We start from the raw sequence: 22,793 nt of genomic DNA, 5'->3' as shown, positions 1-22,793 counted from the left end.
ACTAAATCTTACCTCCAGCAACTCCAGCCAACATTAATAAATTTGCCTAAGACTTTCAAACAAAACTGTGAAAGAGGAAATTAGGTTGAACACTGACATTTAGAAAGAAAAAGTCATTAACTAATCCATACTTAATTTCTCTAAGAATCAAACTTAGTCAACAGACTATTAACTCCAGAATACATTACATTTTTATTTGTACATGATCATTTCAGGATAATTTTACCAACTGACATATATTTGTATCATGCTGCTACTAAACTACAGCATATTACTGTAAATTCCTTTTCAAGTTCCTTAACTCAGGAACAGCTAGATGCTTAAATCTATCATTAAAAAAACCCAAACAACAGAATACCAAACACAAACAACCTACCCACACTACCCCAGGCAAATCAAACAGCTTTCTCCCTTTACCCCATAGCATATTTTACAAGTTTTATGTTTGTTTGAACAACATTCATGAACAATACTGTAACATGAAGAAACCTTCAATTCCAGCACATTCCATACAAAACTAAATTCAGGTTCTGAGGAACAAAAATATCCCCTATTATTAACAGAAAATATGTGCTGACCCACTGTGGCATTCAGTAGCAATTTGCATCTGTAAGGCTTATTACCTTTCAGAGCAGGGAGACAGACTGATACGCTTTCCAGTTTAAAAGCTCCAGTTGCTATAATTCACAATGACATAGCTGGTCTATATTTTATTTGTATTTCATTTAAGCATTCAGCTTTCTCTACATAGCTCTGGTGCACTGCAGCCACCCCTATTCAGATACGAGGAATCAGGAAAGCCACTTGCTATGTACACTGGATCAGACTGCATGCAGTTACATGTGAAAGTGCACTGTAAATTTACAGTCCATCTGAGCAAAGACCTCTAAAATTAACATGATGATTTCCTGTATATTGTTATAGCATCCACTGCTTTGAGGAGAAAAAATGGAAGAATATGCTTCTTTAGAAATAAAGAAGATCATGATAATGATCTGTTAGAAATCCTTAGCAATGCAGACATCAAAAGTAACTCTACTCTCTTTAAGCATTAGTTATTTTCTTGAATAAGGCTGAAAAGCTTTTTAATTATTTCATAGAGCTGTTTTGGCTCAGAATAACCTCGAATTTGAGACAAATCAGAAAGGCCACAGAATACAAAACAAAATTCTTTGGTATTTTTGGCATTCTACTGCACTGCAATGATGCTTAAACCTCAATAGTAAGTCTTGCAAACCTGTACTGTAAAGATGCTGGAGTCCTTAACAAAACAAGCCCTTTCTTATCTGCTGGCTGGTTGTGTAACATATAAATTAACCCAGTCAAGCTAACAAAACCCAGTGCTTCTCCACAGCCTACAGCCAGTGAAAAATCCCCTCGAGTGACATACCCCAAGACAGTCCTGGAGCAGTGGGAAGTAACATCTGGAAGAGCATCTGACCAAAGACCGAGAACGAGGTCTTCATGGTCCTCAGCTGCTTCTTCATCTGGAATGCCTGCAGGGTCACTCTCTAGGGACTTCATGTTATCCTTTTTCTTCTTCTTCTTCTCCTCTTTTTGCTTCTGTACCTTGTCTTTGAATATGTCACGGTGCTTGGGTTCTTGTGGACCACAGAAGAGTTTGTCTTTGCTTAGGCACAGCAAGTCATCTTCTGTTGGGATGCAAATCATGGCATGTAATTCAGGGTTCCCCTTTCTCAAGAGTGACAAATGGACCCAGACAAGAGCCCTTGGGTAACTCATCAAAATTGGCAAAAACACATCTTCAGTCATTTCCTTCTGTCCCAGCCGAGAAATGAGGCGGATCCGCCGATCTTTCCCAGCAGTGGGGTAACACCAGGCTGACAGCTGCATTAGTAGTTTCTCACTCCTATTAAAAATTTTTGAAAACAAACATCACAGATAGTTACTAATGAGCAGTTTAACAGAAATCCAGGACCCCACATATCTGCAAGAGCACACTTAAGAAAAGCCCTGGGGCTTTCTGTAACCTTCCAAGCTGGTAATTGTATCACCCTTAGCCTAAAAAGAACTTTGGTGAGTGGAACTCATGAGTTGTCTTCAGAAGGAAGGAGACATCACTTGTTAAAACCCCCAAAGCTTGTTAAAACCACAAACACTAAAAAATCTCCAGTGATACTAATGCAGTCCAGAACTTTCAGTGTTTTCTTCCCCTGGTAACCACACAAAAATGAAAGACCTGTGCTCAGGCACTTTCCAGTACTGTTGCTGCCCTCATGTGTTGCACTGGAATGCGGGGGATTCTCTATTTTCTGGGGACCTTGTTAAGGAGTGCAAGAATCACCTGTGGTGATGTATTAGGAAAGAGAATGCAAGATGATTGTCACAGCCAACAGTCCTAAAGTCACAAATATGAGCCTCTAAAAGCTCCATCGACCTGGAAGCAGACAGAATATCTAAACATTCGTTTTCGGTTGATTTACAGGCAAATCTGCACGACAAAAAACTATTAAAATCAAGCAAAACAAGTATACTATTTGATTTTTCTTCATCTCTTTCAAGAACTAAGTTTTGGCAAAATTCTTTCTATGCAAAAACAACAACTTAAGTTTTCAGCTAAATATTAATTTTGTAAAGCAAACATTCAGCATTCAATTAGTATACTCATGAATAACATTGGCACAAAATCAGAGTTCATGGGTTCTACTGATGTACAAAGAACGTCAGGCACAAGAGGCGTTAGGCGAGACTCGGGATCTTTCGATTCGGTTCACGTCTGCGTACTTGCTTCTTTGGTTCTGGATTCAACAACAGGTTCTGAAGTGCGATATGGTTTGACGTTTTTGGCAGGAACTCACTTAATTCTAGCACTTGTGGAGATAGAAGCATACTCTTTCTCCAAATTATTAATCAAAATGGACTTTCACTTGAAAAACGTACATAGCCTTACTCAGTCTCATCTGTGGGGTTATCTCTGTTACAGTAAACTCCAAAGTGTTAAACTTAAGATACTTTAAGGAGTTTTCTTTATGTAGCCATCAAGTTTGCTGGAGAAAAGCAGGATTTCCACTCAACAGCAGATTCTGATTTGTGACAAAACTATTTAATCTCACTGTATTTGGATGAAAGAATTCTCTCATGCCAATAATCAAGGCTGAGCTCTTCCTTTTCCCCAATTCAATACCAGTTAAGAAACAAATGTGTGTATAATTTTGTCATACCTGAGAACAATACAGTCACTTGTCTTAGTTTCATCTCTCTCACCAAAGTCTTGGGTGCTTGTAAGATCCTCTGTCTTTAGGGCACCTTCAGAACTTGTTATTTCCATGGTCTCCTCTGCCTCACCATTCTCAGGAAAAGCTTCTCTGACCACTTCTGCCTTGGAGTCACAAAGGGTCTGCCCTTCATTTGTGCAGCAGTCAGGATGTGGGGAAGAAGGACATAAAAATCCTCCTGAAGCTTTCATTCTTCCTTCCCAGTTCTTGGTCAGCTGCCCCCAAGGACAGATGAAAGGAGACAGAGTGCCCAGCTTGACATAATTTGCCCTTTTTGCAGGTGGACGTCTAAATGATAAATCAAATAAGTAGGTGAGAATATTTTCAAAATCAAGTACTTAAAACAGAAAGGGAATGCACAATTAACTTTCAAACCTCATTGAATAACAATTTTAAAATTACACTCTAGAAAATGCTGCTGTATTTATGTCTACATAAATGTGTAGACATATTTATGCTGATGTATCTTTGCAACCATGCTAGAAACATCTACCTGCTGTGACTCACACCACCACCTTTTCCTCTGAACTTCTCCTATTTTCCCCTCCTATCTGGAAGGGGAACCAACACCAGTTGGTGCAGAGGACACTTCCAGCTACTCCAAACTCATGGTTAAGAGCTCTCTTTGTTGCAGTAAAAATGAAGGCAATCTTCAGAATGCCTGATACTTAAAATTAGATACCAAAATGTACCTCTTAATTTACTTTATTCTTCAACACTTGGTACATACTTGGACATACTCCTTTGCATTCTCTTACCTCCTCCCCCATTTGCTGCTTAGGTATCTGAAAATAGTTTTGTTTATTTTATTGCTATGCAGCCTTGTTACACCTCTATAACTGAGCATGTCTCTGGGAATAGAAGGGTTTAATTTATATGCTCTGTTTAGCAGAGTTAAATATATCTAAGATTCCTAAAACACTGGTGAAAGATCTCAAAAAGTCCAAGTCTAAATGAACAGAAGAACATATAATTAAGGGAATATTTCAAGCAGTATTAATTTTTGTCATTCTTATCACCAATTTTTAAATTAATGTTACCGTTTAAATTTTTCAAGAAGACTTGTTTCCAGTTCTTTGGCAAACTGCATTCCTGCCTGGCAGTCTGGGAAATCATTTGGAGTGTGAGGTGTTCTTTGGTATTCAGAATGCTTTAATGCCTCTTGCAAGCCACCGACTCGTACACCTCGATATATCTGTTATAAAAATCAAACACCCAGAAAGCAACGTTTGAACCAATTCTGGGTTCCTAGCTGAAACAAAACATTAATGCTCAGAGGGTACTTCCTTAGAAAACTGAAAGTCTAACACTTAAGCTTTAAAAAATAAACTTAAGCAAGGTTTCTACAGTTCTAAATGCTAATTTCAACAAAATAGTTATTCATGCTTTAAATTTAATTCTGCAAAACTATCAACAAAATTGAAGAGAATTTCACAGGTTTTAAAGTTGGACATTGCCAGGAATGTTGCATTACTTCAACAACCACTGCCCAATGTATTTTAACCATACAATAGGTATCATTGTAACTAAATCCCCTGAACATTCAAAAGCATCATTTTAACTGCAGAAAGGTAAAAAAACTGCCACCTAAACACACAAAGCAGGCTGCTTCAAACAGCATCAAAGGAGTATTCAAGCTGAACTCAAACTTTGTTTTAAGCTCTCTCCCAAATCAGCAACTTTGGTGACAGAGGTGTAGATAGCCAAGCTGGAAATTGATTAGCAGCAGGCACCAAATGATTTCTCTTTAGAGGCATATGCTTGTAGAAACACAGAGAGGTATAGCTTCAGCTTCTCTCCTGACTCCCCACTGATTTGCTGCTTCTAGACTGCCACGTGGGCATAGTTTTATGTGGGCACAGCTGTCTCCTAACAGAAGATATGGAAAGCTAATGTTTAAGTTTCAAGGCCAAGCTTCTGTCATATACACCAGTTCATATACCATTTTTTGAAGTGAAATTTTGATCCTGTAATTGGGAATTGGTTATACAATGTGAAGTACACACTCTAAAATAAATTAATTTAAACTAAATTATATAAATTATTGAATTTACTTGCAATTTGCCATCAAAGTTACTTACAAAAGGAATCCAGAAAGCCATGCCCCAGCCCTTTGGGAGATAGATATCCCAGCCACTCCCCCATCCTCGTCGATCTTCTCCAGCCATTTTCCCTGGCTGCTGCACCAACAGTATGGGAATCTTAGATTCACAAGGACCCAAATCAAGATGTGATCCAGGTACCAGTAACTGAGCTCTCATATGGTTTAAATCCTGAGAAGGAGGAGACATTTCCCATAAGTTAATAACCATTCTTCTTCCCTCTTCCAGATACCCTTCCAAGACACAGAGAAAAGGTGAGCTTACAGCGAGGGAAAATATAGTAGTAATACACTGTATATTTTAACAGAATTTCATCAAGGCATGAAAAGTTATTTTAGAAAAGAGTATTAAGCACCCTTTTTCTCCCCTTCTTACTTCCATAGTCCTTCATAAAGAGTAGGTACAAGGTACAACATAGATGAAGGAGGAAAATCAAGTTTTGCAACTTTGTGTTTATACACTTGTGCACAACACCAGATTGAACAAGCGCTTTCAGTCTGTCAATACATGGAGCAAACCTGAACTATATCCCAGCAGAGGGGCAGAAGTTTTGGTCATCAAACAGTTTCACATAAAGCATGCTGGCACCAAGGTTTTGTTAATTACCAGTTGTTATGTGCCATTGTACCACATTAAAAATACATTTATGAAGAAACAAACCAACTCCCTGTGTTTTATCAGGTAAACATTAGATTTCATGACAGCATAAAAAACACTTATATATAAAAAGATTGTCATATACAAAAAGATTGTTCTGGTAACTGTCATGTGCTAGTGTAATATTTTTAAGTACTCTGCTTTTTTACACTATGTCAGACAGTTTGAAAGAGCACAAATTAAATTTCAGAAAGAATATTTGAAAAGATATTTTTGCCATACACATGTTTTCTCTTTCTGATTATAATGGTGGCAAAAGTTTATCAGCTCCTGGGACTAAATCACGTTTTTATCCATGCACTTTATGGGCTGCCCTCCATTGTCAATGAAAATGTGAAGATGGGAGATTTCAAACCTGCAACAGCAAACTGGAAGTTCTCTACAAAACACAAGTTACTGCCCAGCACACCCACAGCACAGTGTGTTGCAGTTCAGAAAAACAGGATTTCTTTCCTTTCAGCTTCCATAGCTCTTTCACTCAAAAGAATCATCCTGCCTACAGCTAAAGGCCAGAGCCTTCCTGTGACACTCTTTTCTGCTACACAAGTCAAGGTGATGTATGAAAATCCAATTCCAAACTTTTCTGTTATGTAAACCTACAACTACAGTCCCACAGGCAATCCAATAAAGCTTTCTTTTAATTGAACCCATGGTCAATGGCTGTGCAAGAACATTATGCAAAGGCTACAAAAAATCACAACACATCAGCAGCTGGATACTATGACATTAAGGAAGCTATTGATTAATCTTAGATTTATACAAACTTCAAGAGTCTCCTTCTATGGACTCCATGAACCATTTCCTCAATGGCAATCCACCTACTGAGTTACCTGCTCTGAGATTTTATTTTCAGTGACGTTCTTACAGATGTCATGGTCCCAGATAAAGCTGTGAGCACAGTCTGCAGGTACACCCTTCAGGTACAGCTGCCTAACTTTATCATTATCTACAAAAGAAAAGAACCTTTAAAAAAAATTCAAACCATTTTTTTGGTTGAAGTACCAAATTACCAAAGCCACCTCCATATCATAATGAGCAGACAACCAAGAAAAGCCTGTTAAAAGCTCAACAAGCATCCTTGCTTCTGGCACACCTTACTATTACATGTTTTTCCAAACACAAAATATGAAATCAACTGTTCGTGTTAGAAAGACCAACCTGGTATTTTCTCAACAGCATTTCTTCTTAACAAAAGACATGACTGTTGGCAATGTAAACTAGATCTTTACATACCACCTTTGATATTCTGGAATCTGGCCTTTCTGGAAGAGTGTGAAGCTCAACAGATTCAGTAAAAATCACAAAGAGCAACATTATAAAGCCTGAAATAAGCCTGCCTAAGTAAACTTGTAAGAGGAGCAAGAGTTACCTGTAAGAAATGTACATACAGGAAACATTTGTATGGCTATGCTTAGCCTACAACAATTATTTAGTACTAGTTTCCTGCTCAGGATCCTTTCAGGCTGTGTGCTTCAACCAAGGGACTATTCTTGCTTATGCCTGCACAAATCAACAGCTGTGTATATTACTGAAGAAAAACAACAACTGCAGCTTTAAAATGAATTGCTGAAATATTTAATAACCTATCTCTTCAGTTTTACAATATAAGGAAAGCAAAGAAAATGTGTACCTACCTTTAGTGATCTAAGGATTAACAGCCTTCAATGTACAGTACACACTAAATGCTCATCCATTTAAGTAAAGTAATTCTTACCAAGAAACAATACAATGAACCTATTAATAGTTTTGTGATTAAAAACTTAAGAGAGATTGCTCCTCATTTCATCATCCACAAGGTATTACATATTAAAGGAACATAACATCTTCCTTTAATATGTAGGATGCTGTTTTGTTTTTTAAAATTATTTAAATCTCTTTAAAAAAGTTCTGCTAATTTTTCTAGGTAATGTAGACAAAGACTCAAAGACAGAAGACTTGCATTATTTAGTGGTACTAAAAGTACCTACCAATAGGTACTGCCAAACATAACTGCAATAATTATTTATTTAAAATCCATAGTCTTTAAGATGCACTCATTACAAAAAGTTGCAAAATCCTTCGCAAGAAATACTAACTACTGCAGCACTTGTGACAGTTTGGTGATGTTACTGATAACTGCCATGCATTCTTGCTTATTTAATAAGCTAGATTTATCTGAGGAAAAGAAATGCAAAATAAATTATCAGATTACAGTGGAATTCCTTCAAATTAAGAACAATAAATCTAAAAAAGGAATCCTTGCCAATTAAGCAGAAGAATTCCTTCTCTGACCAAGAATTAAGAACAGTAAACTGAGCAGGAACCTAAGAGAGCTCAACACTCCTAAAGGCAAAGCACATTCTGTCTGGAGAAAAAGCAAGTATGAATGCCTCAAAAGGAGAAAAAGAGCAACAAAGCTGTGTGTGGTGCTAGGGAATGCCTTCCTGACTCTTACAGATAACCAAGGGTGAAGGGCACATAATTACAAGCATAAGGTAAGGAAAGTATTTTTCCATCTTCTGTACAGAAAGCACTTGTGAACACCAGAATCTCTTTATGTTAAATTACTTGAACATGTTCTAGTTCCTTCAACTGCAAATTATTCACTGCAAAGTTATTTGCTTTTTTTAACATTTCTTTCTATTACTACAGTTCAGGCAGCCTGTCCTTGTCATATTCTCAGAGCTCTTTGCAATTCCTGTATTCTATAATGGCATGAATATTTGTTGCCCCACTAGAGAAAGACCTTTTAAGTCAGTTTCTTTTCATCACCACCACTCATCCAATATCCTCCTTATTACCCTAAAATCTCCTTCTCTAACTTGGTACATTCCTTCTCTTTGGTCCTTGCTGAACCTGGAGAATTTATTCTTTCTACTAAGCATACTATAATTCAAATCATAATCCCAAACCCTCACACCAATTCTTCTTACCTCTCTCCTGTTTTCTTCAGTCCATATTTTAAGATTTCTGGGGAAATAATCTTACTGATGAATAAGTTGCTGGTAATAGTGAAAGTAAGATGTTAGGGCTAGTACAGCAAATAGGAAGTTGCACTAATAAGCACATGAAGCTCATCAACAAGCTACTTCTGCTGGTGTCAATAGTTGGTGCTTAGACAATACAGGCAAATAGAAGAAGGCTTTGCTCCATTTCAAGCTATTGATCTGATTTGCACAGCTGATTATCTGTCTTAGAAGACAGGCCTAAGAGTTCTATTTGAAACCTTTCCTTCCACCCTTTCACAAAAAAAAAGAGAAACACAGCCTGGGAGCAGTCTGAGAGCCCTGTGTCTGTCTGCAGGGAGGGAGGGTATCAGGACAGCTGGGGACAGATATCTACACCTCTGCAAGAGGTGCATTTACAGGCATGGCCCCAGGCTCTGTGTCTGCAGAAGGAACTTTAGTTCACATATGTTTCATGGTGTGTGTAGACGTTTCACCATACTCCATGTTGAGTGTTTTTTAAGGCAGTAGAATTTGTTTTCTCCATATGAGACAGTAACAACATATCAAAATGTCAGGTGTGCACTTCAAACTGGAGAAAGGAACAGAACTAATGTGCAGTCATGTAGGAGTCTTGACTCCTGCCTGAAGAAGTAATTAGGTTGATTTGAATTAAATCTGATCAGCCTGTGTTCACACAGCTTGCACACATGCATATGCACTGAAGAGATAAAGTAACTTGGAAAGACTGAAATTACATTTGATTTGTTAGTGTGTTACTGACAGGGAAAAACTACACAGGCATATCTCAGAACAGCATTTTGGAAAAAAAAGTAGTATGAACAGATGTGTATCATTCCACAGACTACATGTATGACAATCCCTAAGCAAAGGTGATGGCTATAACTTACCTAAACTATTCACTCATTTGACAAACAATGCATCTTTAAATTAGTAACGTTTATCTAAGAAAATCAGATGGCTTTTATACAATACTGAAGAACAAGAGAGGCTAAAATACATATGGAACCTGTATGCTAATGTATACAGTGCTATTTCAATCTTACTAGTATTAATCCTGATAGTACTTGAATGTCCAAGAAGCAAAAAAGGGGGGGAAAAGTGTGGAATACACCAATGGTTCCCTTTTATTGCTCAATAAACAAGATGTGATTAAGACAAATAAATTACTATTAACATTTTTAATAAAGGTCAGCTCACAATATTACCATATCTGAGTAAGGTCACAACACAATCAAGGCTCAGAAAGTTTAGTAATTCTAAGGATCATAATTTTTTTTCAGAAGGAGGAAACAAAAAGCACTGAAATTGAACTGCAGATCTCAGAGAAGTCTTTTTTTGGGGCAAGTTCTACTGGAAGACAGTGGTATTGTCTGTCTTCTTTCATCCTTCTGCTTACTCAAATTTTGCAGCTGTGTGTAACAGTAAGTTATTTAGCAGAACCTAAATTAGAAAGTATTATTCCATTTACCTTTCCTTGCTAGCTGAACAAGGACCTCCTCTTTCTCCTAAATAAAAGTCAGAGGGCACAGAAGCAGTTTTAAGTTCATTATGAAAAAAATAAAAAAATACTCAGAAAGAAACAAAAAAGCAACACCAGCTTTTCTGAGTATTTGTGGTATGAAAGATTTTTTGCAAGTGAAGGCAGAAAGATTTTGAAGATGGACATTTCTACCCAGCCAAAGGAAGAAACACAGAGGTACTCTTGATTGCCTATCTTACACCATTACCTTTACCATGGCCATCCTTCCTGAGGGAAAACCTGCTCCAGCAGTGGGAGAGAAACTACTAGGAGACATTTAAAATACCTAAATGCCTTGTGTTCATCTTGCCTTCCTGAACACATCCTCACAGACATGACAAGCACAATGAAAGACATCAAATTACTTTCTATAGCAGCTAACTTTTCTGGCAGCTCAAACCAGTAAACAAGTGCTACATATCTCACCTTACTTCTCAGCAGGAAGGAACCAAAGTAGAGATCATGTATGCTGCAGCATTTCCAACAGGAACACTAATGATGAGAAAGTTAGCTGAGCAGAACTAATTAACAGAAAGGCTGCTCTGGATGCAGAGGGTAGAATAGGAGGATGTAAGAACATGAAAATAGCAGAATTTTGCAAAGAGCTAAAAGTAACTGAAGTAGGTGTTCAACCTGACTTAAGTGATATGTGAGACTAGAGGATTCTAGTGTCTTGCAAACAGACCACCAAGGAAATGCAGTATTTTGAAGTCTCTGGAACTTTCAATTTGTCCTATTTGCTACTGCTTGCCAGCTGGCTATCATGTTTCTCCTATTAGATGAGGCAGCCTGTGTCCAGTCAACCTGGACATGCCCACATTGTACACAAACTCCCCTATATCCTGCAAATACTTTTGCACATTTTTAGAGGACATTCACATCCATATGAATTTGAATTTTGCACTGAAACATTGTGTAAGTCAGCACTGAAATGAAAATTTCAGAAGTTATGCTTGCATCTTTCATTTTCTATCATAACCAGCATCTTCACCACCTGAAATACTAATCCTGCAATGTTTGCAATGGAATTGCAACTTTTCAACATCGTGGGCCTATAAACCAGAAATAGCAGATATCTTCTTGGAGAGAGAAACAGGAAGACTAAACACCAAACAGAAACCTACTATGGAGCTTTTAGCACCTGGTTGGCCTTGCCAGGATTCGAACCTGGATCATCTGTATGGTCAGACAGAGGCTTCCGTTGAGCACAAGACCAGCTTTGGTGCATGTCCCTCCCTCACAACTGCTGTTCTAGAACCTATGCAACTTTCAAGCTGTTTCTGTTCTGCCAGGGGCTCTGGAAGTGGGAAATATTTTGAACCAAAGCCTAGAGGAAAACAGCAAGAGACAATCTATAGAAGATGACAGTAAATGAAAACAACAGAACAAAGAAACTAGATCTCTTCATATAATATAAACAAGGGATTTCACCTTGGTATTTTTCAAAGTCTGGCATGGCTTTTGTCTTCTTTTTAGGCAAATTGACTCGAGGATCTCCAACAGTGAGGCCAAGTATCGTACCTGGTGGCATATCTGACGGTGAGGTCATCCCTTTAAAAACACACAGATGAACATTGCCATGAAACCACCAATTAAGCTGTGATCTTTTTCTGCACTAGTATTTTGTGCATTTTTGCCCGTAGTGATGTGACACCACTGTAAGCCAGTGAAGCAATCCAGAATACTCTATTTAACATGTTTGGAAAACTCACCAATGCTTGTTAAATCTCCAGTACCAAAAAACTCAACAAGAGCAGTGAAAGACTTGGTTTGCAATTACATTTACATTTGGCATAAAGTGAAGTCACTGTCACATACTCAATTCATTCTTTGCATTTGCAACCTTTGTTTTACACCTGTCATCAAGAGGAAGGAAATTCAGAAGTCCTTTGTGAAAGTTTTATCTCATCTGTGCTTAACTGCCTCACGTTGGATAGACAGCTTGAGATCTACCAAAGTGCCTTACCTACTTCAGTGCTAGAAATTGAGAAGATCTTGTTAATTTTATGATACTTTACAATTCAGCCAAATACACAACTGCTAATTTAGAAATGAATATATATAAACAAAGTATAATACTTGCACTTTGGATTGGAGGCTATCTTTTTATCTGTGGATGTATTGTACAACTTATTGTCTTAATTTGAAGTGTATGGTGAGAGAGAGTGATAGTATACACCAGACTGTATATCCCATCAGTAATCCCAAATCTAAATTCATGAAGATAACAAACAAGATTCAGTTTTTCTATTAAGAGTTTGAACTACAGAGGGGATTTAAATTCCCTTAAATACCCGCAATGTAACATTTTCAATTCTTTGCCACGCCCTGACAAGTACCTAAGCACATTCTCAAAGGCATCACTATCTTGATCATCCAATAAATAAGCATGGCCAAAATGAAGCCAACTTTTTTAGCATGCCAATTTTGACCACTAGATTTTAAGTTTCCCCCCCTTCCACCAACAGCATCCACATGCCCAAATACCTTCCAATAGCTCAAAGATAGCACTTTGACATTGATGAAGAGATACTTTTTCAGAGTCCTTGCAGTTTTCTACCCACCAGTTATTCAGTTCTGTTTCTGAATCTGCCATCTCCTGGAAAACAACATATTTAATTAAACGCAAATAGTTATTAATTATTTTCTATCAGTATGAATTCAGTCTGTTTGCCTTAAACACTATAGTCACTTTCCTCGTCTTCAAGTTTTAAACCAAAGTAATTTTTTCTTGATGAAGTATAGTCCTATACTTTACAGAAATCTCTAATAAGCTGTAACCTGTATTCCAAATATAAATAAAACAATCCACAATGCTTCATAATTCTGTCATTAATTATTTCTTACAGAAAGCCAGAGATGTTATGACCTCATCATGTTTGCTTCAAGAGACAATAAAAAAAAAAACCCAACATTAAAACCACAGTGATGCTGTATGCCAAGAAGGGGATGAAACGCCTAAATCCTGGAGAAACGCCGTATTTGATTGAAAACAAGTAAGTTTTTTGTACTTTACATGTCTTGCTCCCTGGTTTTAGGTGCTCTAGCTCCTAGCTTGAGAAACAGGATGTGTGGTTTGTCAAAAGGAGTATGAATTATTCTGGACCTCTCAGCAGAAGCTACACAGCCTGCTCAGCACAACTGTTTGTATTTTCTTCCTACTCCCATTTAAAATCCAGGTGGGAGCTCTTCCTGAGAAGAAGATCAGCATTAGTCAAGAGGCTCAAAACAGAGAAGCCACCAGGGTAATACATAGGTTGGCCTTTATAAAAAAGGAAAGCTAGATAATTTATGGGTCTTTCTAGCAAAAAACAAGCTTGCACGTTCTAAGAACATTACCAAAATTACACGAACATGCAAAGTCAATTTCCTTACTGTTTGGACAGAAGCTGCCTTCAGGGTCTCTGTGAGGATGGAGTGTGATAACGGGCCGATCAGCCGGTATCTGAGAACCTCCATGCTTCTGTCACTGAAACGGCAAAGTTTCAGGTGAATGTGCAATTGGACAACACACATTATTTTCCCCAGTACTGTTCAGCCAGAAATGCAGCCAATGTTATGTGGTTATGAGCCACAGCTTCTGACTCTACTGTGAACAAACCTGACTGCAATGCCAGTAGTCCGTGAGATCCAAGAGTAGGACTGGAATGGATCCCTAGTGCCGTCACCAATTATTTTTTTCACTGGCACAGCTTTTTCTCCTTCTTTATCCTCCTTCTTTCTTTTACTGCCAAGGCTCGTAACAACTTCCACTTGTTTTTCCTCTTGAACTGATGCTGTAACAGGCTCAGAAATACAGATTTCTTCAGGCTCTGAACACTGAAAAATTGCTTTTAACTCCTTCAGTATGTCCTTAAGAAAAATGAAGTTTGGGTTAGGATGATATGCAGTACACTACAAACCTTAAGTATACTTTTGAAAATTATACTCCATTATTTAATTTTCCTATGTGGATTTCAAGTAATAAAATTTAATTCTGCTGAAGTCAAAGGCTTGCTAAGAAAAGCTGAAAGTAATATTGAAAGTTGCTAAGAATTTGTTCTCTTGAAAATTAACATAAGAAAAATTGCCTGTGCACAGGATTTTACTTTTTTTTTTTTTTAATTAAAAAAATTTTTAAAAAAATTACATTCTGATAGCTAAGTATCAGAATGTAATTATCCATGATGATACTGAACTTAGCCTGCTGGGGGTGCCAGTGGAAAGGATGTAAATCAAGCAACATAATATTGCACATAAATCCTGAAGCAAGTGACACTAAAAATGTTTTCAGAAGCTGAACACCTCAGCAGCACACACCTTCTGTACAAGCTTTATAAGAACAACTTGCAGAACATGAATATTGTTAGAGTGGAAATACTCTTCCAACTCTTAGTTCCTGAAGCCATGTATTATACCCAGCTCTTCCATACTTTTCAGATTACCTCTTTAACATTAATAATGCACAATACATAAAGAAATAAGAGTTCAACTATATAGGAAATATACCTGCTTCAGTGCTGGATGCACCCAGATCCACAACTGTCTGTTTTCAGACCCATCCCTGGGCTTCCAAATAAATGTAACAGGACCAAGCATACCCTCAGGATAGCGATCTGCTCGGTAAAGATTCAGGGAACCCTCAAATCTTCCAGACAGACAAGAAGCCTCTTGAAATGTCAATCCTAAAAAAGAAGATACTTATTGAAGAACAAAATAACATGCTGTTTAATAAACAAAGTAAAATTGAAATTCAGTCTGGCTGCTGAGCGGCTGATGTTGTACCATAAATAGTTTATTAATAAGCTGCTGAAATAAAAATGTCTAGTCCTACTACGACATCTTAATTACATTTTTCACTCAAAATCAGTATCAACTCTGTTACTACTATTGAGTAACCACTACTGACACATTACTAAAAAAGGTAAAGGATGTGTCATCCTTTAGTCTGTTCAGAATCTTTATTTTGAACTATGTAAATTTTACCTGTGTCAATGCTACATATTCGAGCAAGTTGCTTCAGAAGCTCATTCTCTTTACCCGTCAACTCCAGGCAACAATAATATGATAAGTCCTGAAACAATATGATAGGGTTAAAGTGAGGATAACTCTTTAAAGTGAGCTTGTTAAGAAAGGATGAGACAGAGCTTCACAATTTACTCTTAAGTAGAAATTTTTCATTTTCTAAAGTTTGCCAAAGTGAAATGAGCTTCTTTTTAACTTAAAATTAATAGCTGTAGGAAAGTGGTGAGGCATTTCTCATTTGAGGGCCAACCTGCCTCTCACACCAACAGATCAAAAAGGACATAGAATAAATTATCTCTCCTCAATAGCTACTCAGGTAGATGATATAAGGATTCAGTTAATCTCTTCGCTCTTGAGAAAACTGAAAATGCAGTATTTCAGTATTTCATAGTTATTGTAAGACTCCTTTAAAGGCTCATCTTATTCTCTCTGAAACTTGTCACCCAGAATTACACTTAAAAAATTATTCATTTCATACCTGGCAGTCTTATTAAAAGCTGACCCAACAGTACTTGACAGAGACAGAAATATTCATTATAACTAAGCAGTTGATTACTTCACCTTGGCAAAATATCAAACAAAACATGTAGAGGTGGTACCTGAAGAAGGCATTGCTTTGTCATGGCTCGGTAACAAGCCCTGTAGCTCTTCTCTGTAGGGCTGTTTCCTAAACAGTATCCCCATTTCTTTACCATATGAAATCTCTTTGCATGCCAAATATGGGTTTCCAGCCAAATATTCTTTCTTTGCCTGTGATTAAACTCTGCTACCAAATTTATGTGGCGTCTTCTAGCTTTGCGGCATTTAGTCTTTGACTGTTCTTTTTTCTGATGCACAGCTTTCTCTGCCTGTTTTTAGAAGAGAGGATATTGAATTAAATCTCAAGGCAAAAAAAATCTGAAAAGAAAAAGGCTGAAATATAAGAATACAGGAAGAACTAACATTAAGTTATACTATGTTGGATCACTCTTGAGGGTAACTAACTTTGAAATTTTCTATGCAAATCACATCCACAGAAGTGCATCAAGGTTTGACTGAAACCCATATACAAAACAAAATCCCCACACATTCAGAAACTTAACAGTGAACAGTAAGTGCTGCTACTTCCTGTGTGAAGTTTTTGCCACACATCAATATATTCACATGAACAAATCAATGTGACATGGAAAATGCCTGGAGGTTTGAGCTCATTCAGAAGCAGTACAGACTATCAGACTGACAGAAAGGACCCTATCAGTTCTACAACTCATAGAAGCTGACAAGAGAGGAGTGTGGCAATATCCTGACAAATTCTTGATAACCAGACCTAATCAAGGTCTGAACTATTACATATAGATGCACAACTAGAGAGGAAGACATGATTCAATCAGTGTTTGGTTTTTCTTTTTGTGAAGAAAAGTGGCACAAAGAAATAGGACTTCACCAAGAAACACTTGACAACAGACCACTGGTTATAAGAATAGCAACAGACCCATCATTCATCACAGAGAAGGAAATACAAGCCACTGGATCAGTGGTAGGTGACTGGTTCAGAAAGGCAATTAGAGAAAAAGGACAGTGGCATTGTAGGTGAAAAATATACATCTTTAATCTTGTTGAAGAGATAAGAGATGGTCGAGGTAAATGTTTCAATGAATGTGGTCATGATAAAGGATCTAAGACAAATGAAGAAAATGCAGCAGAACTGAAACAGATAATTTTGAAGATGTAGATCAAACACTGAAAAGTAATAGGCAGAACCTTTACAAAAACAAGTAACAGAGACATGACAAGCTGCAAGAAAGCATGCAAACACATAAGCCACACCAAAAGACCTGAAGGCAGAAAATGTAGCAGAAGAAATACAGCTGCACCAGGGCCAATTAAATAATCTCAAAAATCCAATGGGAGAGGAAGTGTGAGCACGTACACAGAAGTCAGAAAGGCTGTCATATGAAAGGAGTTAAAAAAGCAGGACACAAAAGAACCAAACATAAACATTAGAGAAATCTAGATTTAACAAGGCTAACACATAACTAACTATACAAAACAGTCCATGCCTTCTTCCTTCAGTTCCCAGAAAACGGGCCCAAACTGCATCTCTTGTCATGTTTGACAAAGCAAAAAGAATGTGAACCAAAACAGTGAGATACAGGTTGTGAAGATCCAATAAAACACCCTAAAAAACATGTAATTGGTGTGTGGCTGAGAAGTATCTGAAATTATTTCTGAAACCATGAGCAACCATCTGCAGGAAATCAGGGTGGAGGGGGCAAGGTCTCCACCTCCAACTTAAAGACAATGCAAAAGAAAAAAAGAATGCAAAGAATAAATTTGTCAGTCAACCTTAATACAGACAAAATTTACCAAGTAAACTCAATTGATCACTTTAAGAATTCTGAGAGATTATAAAGTGATCAATGCCAAACACTGGGAACATCATTTACCAATAACATCCTGCTGAACTCATTTTTAGTTTTCCTTTTTAAACACACAGGAAGGCCACAGTGAGTAAGTAGCAAGTAATCCCCATAGGCAAATTCTGACTAAATGCTGAGATACTGCCACAAAATGAGTTCCATGAGCTGTTAGGACTAGTCAGTTACTAAGTCTTAAACATCACGCAGCCTGCCAACAACCCCAGTGTATCCCCCACGTTGGAGCTGTAACACTCCAACCATGGCGTCAGCTGCACTAGCTTGAGGCTGGCACAGTCACATCCCAAAGCTGTGCTGGGCTGCAAGGCAGACAGGTCTTACTGAGGACTCTTGGACCACCTGGGACCAGTGCACCACCTCAACACCCTCTACTGTCCAAGAGTGGACTCTTATCACTAATCTAGTAACTTTTCAAGATGTTCAGTAATTACAAAGCCAGGTGGTTAGTGAGACCTATTTGAGCTTCCACCTGAAACTGAGGCGTTCCTGCATTGAAGTGAAATCTCAATCAAAGTTTAGGGTACTCAGGAAGTCGGGCAGAAGTTCAGGTCTGAACATTAACAACTACAGAGCTGAACACTGTGCTTTGGCTGTGCCCACTAGAGGAAATGCTGTTACACACACCCATACCTCTTTCCTGGCCATCTCCTGGAGCCGCCTGGGTAAGCGTTTAACGTTGTGACTCATTGCTCGCCTCCGCATGTGCCTGGGGAGGGTCTGGAACACCAGAGAGTTGGAAGACTTCTGTGAAACTGCTTTCAACATGGCACTGATCTCAGCAGCACGAGCTTGAGCAAAGGCAGACACTGGAATGAAAGAACTGCATCAGAGCATGACAAACAGCAAACAACCCAGAGGAGGATATTATATGTGAACTATGGAATTACTCCTACTACAGCAGTCCAATATCTTCTTGACATAAAATTAAGAAGTGTACACTGTCACTGAAGAAATTTCAGTTCTTTATATATCCTGAAGCTTACAGATATGGTCAAGCAAATATTTATACATGAATGAATCTCAAAGCTGTTTAACCAACTGTCGCAGACATTTTTTCACAGAAATCCTTTCTTTCAGATTTGTTCATCTTCTGGGAAGCAAAGGCCCCAGAAGAAGAATGTAAACAATGATTATCAGCTGCTGTGAAATGCAATAGGATGCACCTGTGATTGGTTCATGTTCCATGTGTACAATTAAGAGCCAATCACAGAAGCAAGCTCCAAAAAAGATTCCCTGGACACAGAACTTTGTTATAGATTCTTTTCTATTCTATTCTTAGCTTAGCAGCTCTGCAACTTCTCTCTTTATTCTATTTAGTATAGTTGTAATGTATTATATATCATATATCAATAAATCCAGCCTTCTGATCAAGAAACAAGATTCTCGTCCTTCTCTCGCCATGGAGACCTCCTCAGGTCGCTGTAATAACCAACGATTCCTATTTGCATTAAATACTTCTTTATTAAATTAGAATAGCACTCTTTTCAGATGGCATTCAGGGAGATGAAAAAAATCTTTAGCATGGAAAAAAAATGGAAGCAGTCACGTATTATGGACTGTTTTGGAACAATGAAATAAAAATCCAGAGCTTGATCTCATTTCATGTTTATGGAAGTGTATCTACTATAACAGCACTGCCATATTTTGCAAAGCTGATTTGCTCTCCTAAATAAACCTTCTGTTAGACAAAAAGCTATATTTAACTTACACCGTGAGCAAAATCAGTTTCACTGGCTACATTAAAAGCAGATGACTGTCAGTACTCATTTTGCTAGTAAATAGAAGCCAAAATGCATATTCCCTCACTACAAGCAGGTGTAACTTTTCCACTCCAAAGTCTGAAAGGACCCATTGAACAACAGCTAATCACTAATTCCACTTCACAATTACTTCTGTGTTTTGGAGAAAATCAGGAAAACCAGAAGAACATAGCATCAGTTCTAATTTTTGCTCTTGCACAAAAACAAAGACAGCAAACTTAATCACCAGCAAATTACCCTGGACAGATTAATTATGACCTTTTCACATATACAAACCTGTTATGTATTTTGGCATCTCCTCAGATACACTTTGGTGCCCTCCTCTTCCTCTGCCTCTCTCTCCTCTATTCTGCCCCTTTGAAAAATACTGGTCTTTCCTGTAAGGCGGCCCAGATGACTGATTTGAAAATTTCTGCTGCTGCTCAGAATGAACATCTCCTGGAAGGTTTAGAGATGAAAAGAGGTTAGAGAAACACAAATAACTCTATTAGTCTTTTCTCATAAAGCTGCATTGCAGACTCCTATTATATTTACCACGTGTAACTGCAAAAGCCACCAGAAATCAGAAGAATTATATTCTTTCTTACAGGAATAAATAAGAATTTTACACTGCCTGAAGCAAACTTGCGGTAGAATAAGTAACTTTTCATGCTCTGAAAATGGTACACAATCCAGACTTTGCCTCCAAGAGTCAGAGCAAAATCAGTCCATGCAACATCATAGTGATTTTTAATATTGTCTTGTCAGAGTTTCAGTAACAAAACAGCAAAGTTATTTTTTCCACTTGCTCCTTGATTTATTTTTCTATAAGCAAATGTATTCTTGCCTGACATATAATTCTTTTAGAGCAATAATTAAGGTAAGCATGATACATGTATGTTGGTGCAATAAGTTACTTGTCTGGTACAAGCACTTAAACCAATACTGAAATTAAATAATTAAAGCCTACAGTAAAGCTTTCTAAGGTACAGACATACCTTTCAGGAGTGCTAAGCACCTGGCAAGTACCTAAAGCTTCAGAGGGCCTTGAAGTCCTTATTCAAACACCAGTGTACATTCAGCCTAACAAATACTATATAGTAGTTTAGATAACTTTATGTTCAGTTAAGCCTTAGTTAGGATTTCTAGTACAACTTGAGATATGGTTCTCAGGCAGTTCATGCTGGACAATCCAACTAAAAAAAGCTCCAGACAGCCGTTCCCATCACCCCATCCACTACATCAAGACAAGCGCTAGAGAGAACAAGGGACAATAGCATTCAGGGAGCTTCTCTAGTCAAAATCAAAATCATTTCTGTGTGTCCACAGAAATGGAGTGTGAGATTAAAAAAAAAACAGTTTTCAGGTTGATCAGCTTCTTAAACAAGCCTGCTCCTTTGTCCCAAAAATGCTACCACTGGCATGAAGACCAGCCAGGAGTAGATTCACATTCAGCAGCATCTCAATTTATGAGACTTTAAAAGGCAAAGAACCTCTTTTTTCCATTTCAAATAAGCAAGAAACTGAAGTTTTATGTTTAGCAGCAGTACTGTTGTAGCCTGCTGCAACCACACATCATACAGAACTGCAGTAATACTGCAGAAAAAATAATTTGGTGTAGAAATAGAAATTAGCTTTTATGTCCTGACCTGGTTTTACATTTGCCTGAGAGCAGCATTTTCCAGACACTGAGGTGAAAGTGAGAAGGAAATAGCTGGGAAAGAGGGATGGAAGCTGTCTCAGTCAGCAAATCTGTGTAGGCCTACAGCCCAAAATTAACTCATATCACAAACACACCCTCTTAATGAAGGACATAAAAATCATAATCAGAAGACTGTTTGGCAAAACTATCACTGACTAAAAAGGGACTAAAAAACCCTTAAATTATTTTAGCTGCTGTACAGATTCATAATTTTGTAACTCCTATTTAGGATTTTGCTTTTCTGTTTCCTCAAAACAGCTCTGTAAAACTGTGATACTGACACTAGAGAAGGATGCCACATGGACGAAAATCTACGCCTTTTAACAGAATGGAAAAACATAACCATGTAATCTTGGAAGTTCCCTGCCACAAATGAAGTTAGGAAACTGTATTTAATCTAGCAGTACTCCTGTAATGACATTCCAAAATCCTCAGACATGGCTGAGCATAATTTGCTATGTCATTCTGTCCGCTTAGGAACTCTTCAGTCACCTAAATACACAATGACGCTTAAGGGTTTTTTCATTCAATCACAAAGATGCAATTTGTCAACTTCTGAAGGCCTCACAGTAACAAGTCCTTTTTAAGTGGGATTTTTCCCAGAAATAACATAGGTAACAAAGTATCTAAATGTGAAGGTGGTGGGGGAAATTGAGGTCCGATTGAAGCATAGAGGATGCAGGTCAAACCTCAAAGACAAAAAGAGCATCTAGCATACAAACTGACAGGATCCTTCAGTCTTCAGCTGCAAAGGCTACCTGTGTACAAAAAGTTCCAGCAATAACCCAGGACACTGACATTTTAGGGACATGCTTTCCTGCCTCCTGCCAACACCCTTCAGAGATACAGGAGCCACCAGCCCCAGCAGGCAAACAGGCTGGGCATGCACATCTGAGGGAAAACTGGTGCATGAGAGAAAACATAGCACCGGCAGACTACACCAGCCCCTCCTGCAGCTCCCAGGTCTGGCGGAAAAGCAAGGGAGAAACGGGATCGGGTATAACCTCCAAATTCACTTTACGACTGGGAACTGTAAGGATTCGTTATGTAACCGAAGGGATGACAGGGAGAAGGGCATATTCACAGGGTACAGAATAGTTTGGGCTGGAAAGAGCCTCTGAAGACCACCCAGTCCGACCCTCCGCCAAGGCAGGGTCACACAGAGCAGGTTACACAGAACGGGCCCGGGTGGGTTTGGAATGGCCTCACACAGGGGCTCCCACAGCCGTACCTGGGGTGGGGCAGGCTCTGCTCCCGCCGCCGCCGAAGGGCCCCGGCTCTGCGGGCAGCGTGACGCTGGCCGGCTGGTTCCTCATCTTCTTGGCTCGCTTCTTCTCCCGCGCCCCAGACATCTCCGGCGGGGTTGCGGAGCCTCTCCGCAGCGGGGACAGGAGGGGAGAGCTCGGCGGGCGGTGCAAGTGCAGGTGCAGCCGCAGCCCCCGGCACCAGCCCCGACGCGGCGCTCACTC

At 38.5% G+C, this 22,793-nt stretch overlaps 1 protein-coding gene across 1 annotated transcript; it reads right to left on the bottom strand.

The window, feature by feature from the left end:
* Window positions 1-211: 211 nt before the first annotated feature.
* POP1 (POP1 homolog, ribonuclease P/MRP subunit) lies at window positions 212-22,748 on the bottom strand. The gene is made up of 15 exons (XM_054287534.1): window positions 22,556-22,748; window positions 19,920-20,081; window positions 18,514-18,689; window positions 16,066-16,314; window positions 15,428-15,515; window positions 14,951-15,126; window positions 14,064-14,314; window positions 13,838-13,931; window positions 12,950-13,061; window positions 11,894-12,013; window positions 6,826-6,941; window positions 5,318-5,509; window positions 4,277-4,431; window positions 3,183-3,524; window positions 212-1,870 (listed from the first exon to the last, which is right to left on the bottom strand). Exons 1-15 carry the CDS (start codon window positions 22,674-22,676, stop codon window positions 1,210-1,212), a joined length of 3,015 nt encoding a protein of 1,004 aa, XP_054143509.1. The 5' UTR covers window positions 22,677-22,748; the 3' UTR covers window positions 212-1,209.
* Between the last annotated feature and the right edge of the window lie 45 nt (window positions 22,749-22,793).

The sequence above is a fragment of the Melozone crissalis genome, unplaced genomic scaffold, assembly GCF_028551555.1.
Source record: "Melozone crissalis strain CALT ecotype California unplaced genomic scaffold, PUWL_Pcris_2 ptg000002l_1, whole genome shotgun sequence".
Taxonomy (NCBI): domain Eukaryota; kingdom Metazoa; phylum Chordata; class Aves; order Passeriformes; family Passerellidae; genus Melozone; species Melozone crissalis.
This window is presented reverse-complemented; position numbering and strand designations above follow the sequence as displayed.

Excerpts from the sequence above, each read along its gene's own strand:
- POP1 (XM_054287534.1), bottom strand. The coding sequence starts at position 22,676 with ATGTCTGGGGCGCGGGAGAAGAAGCGAGCCAAGAAGATGAGGAACCAG. Across the intron at positions 4,432-5,317 it reads TGGCTTTCTGGATTCCTTTT|ATATATCGAGGTGTACGAGT; the intron begins GTAAGTAACTTT and ends TTTTTATAACAG. Across the intron at positions 3,525-4,276 it reads CTTCTTGAAAAATTTAAACG|ACGTCCACCTGCAAAAAGGG; the intron begins GTAACATTAATT and ends TTTATCATTTAG.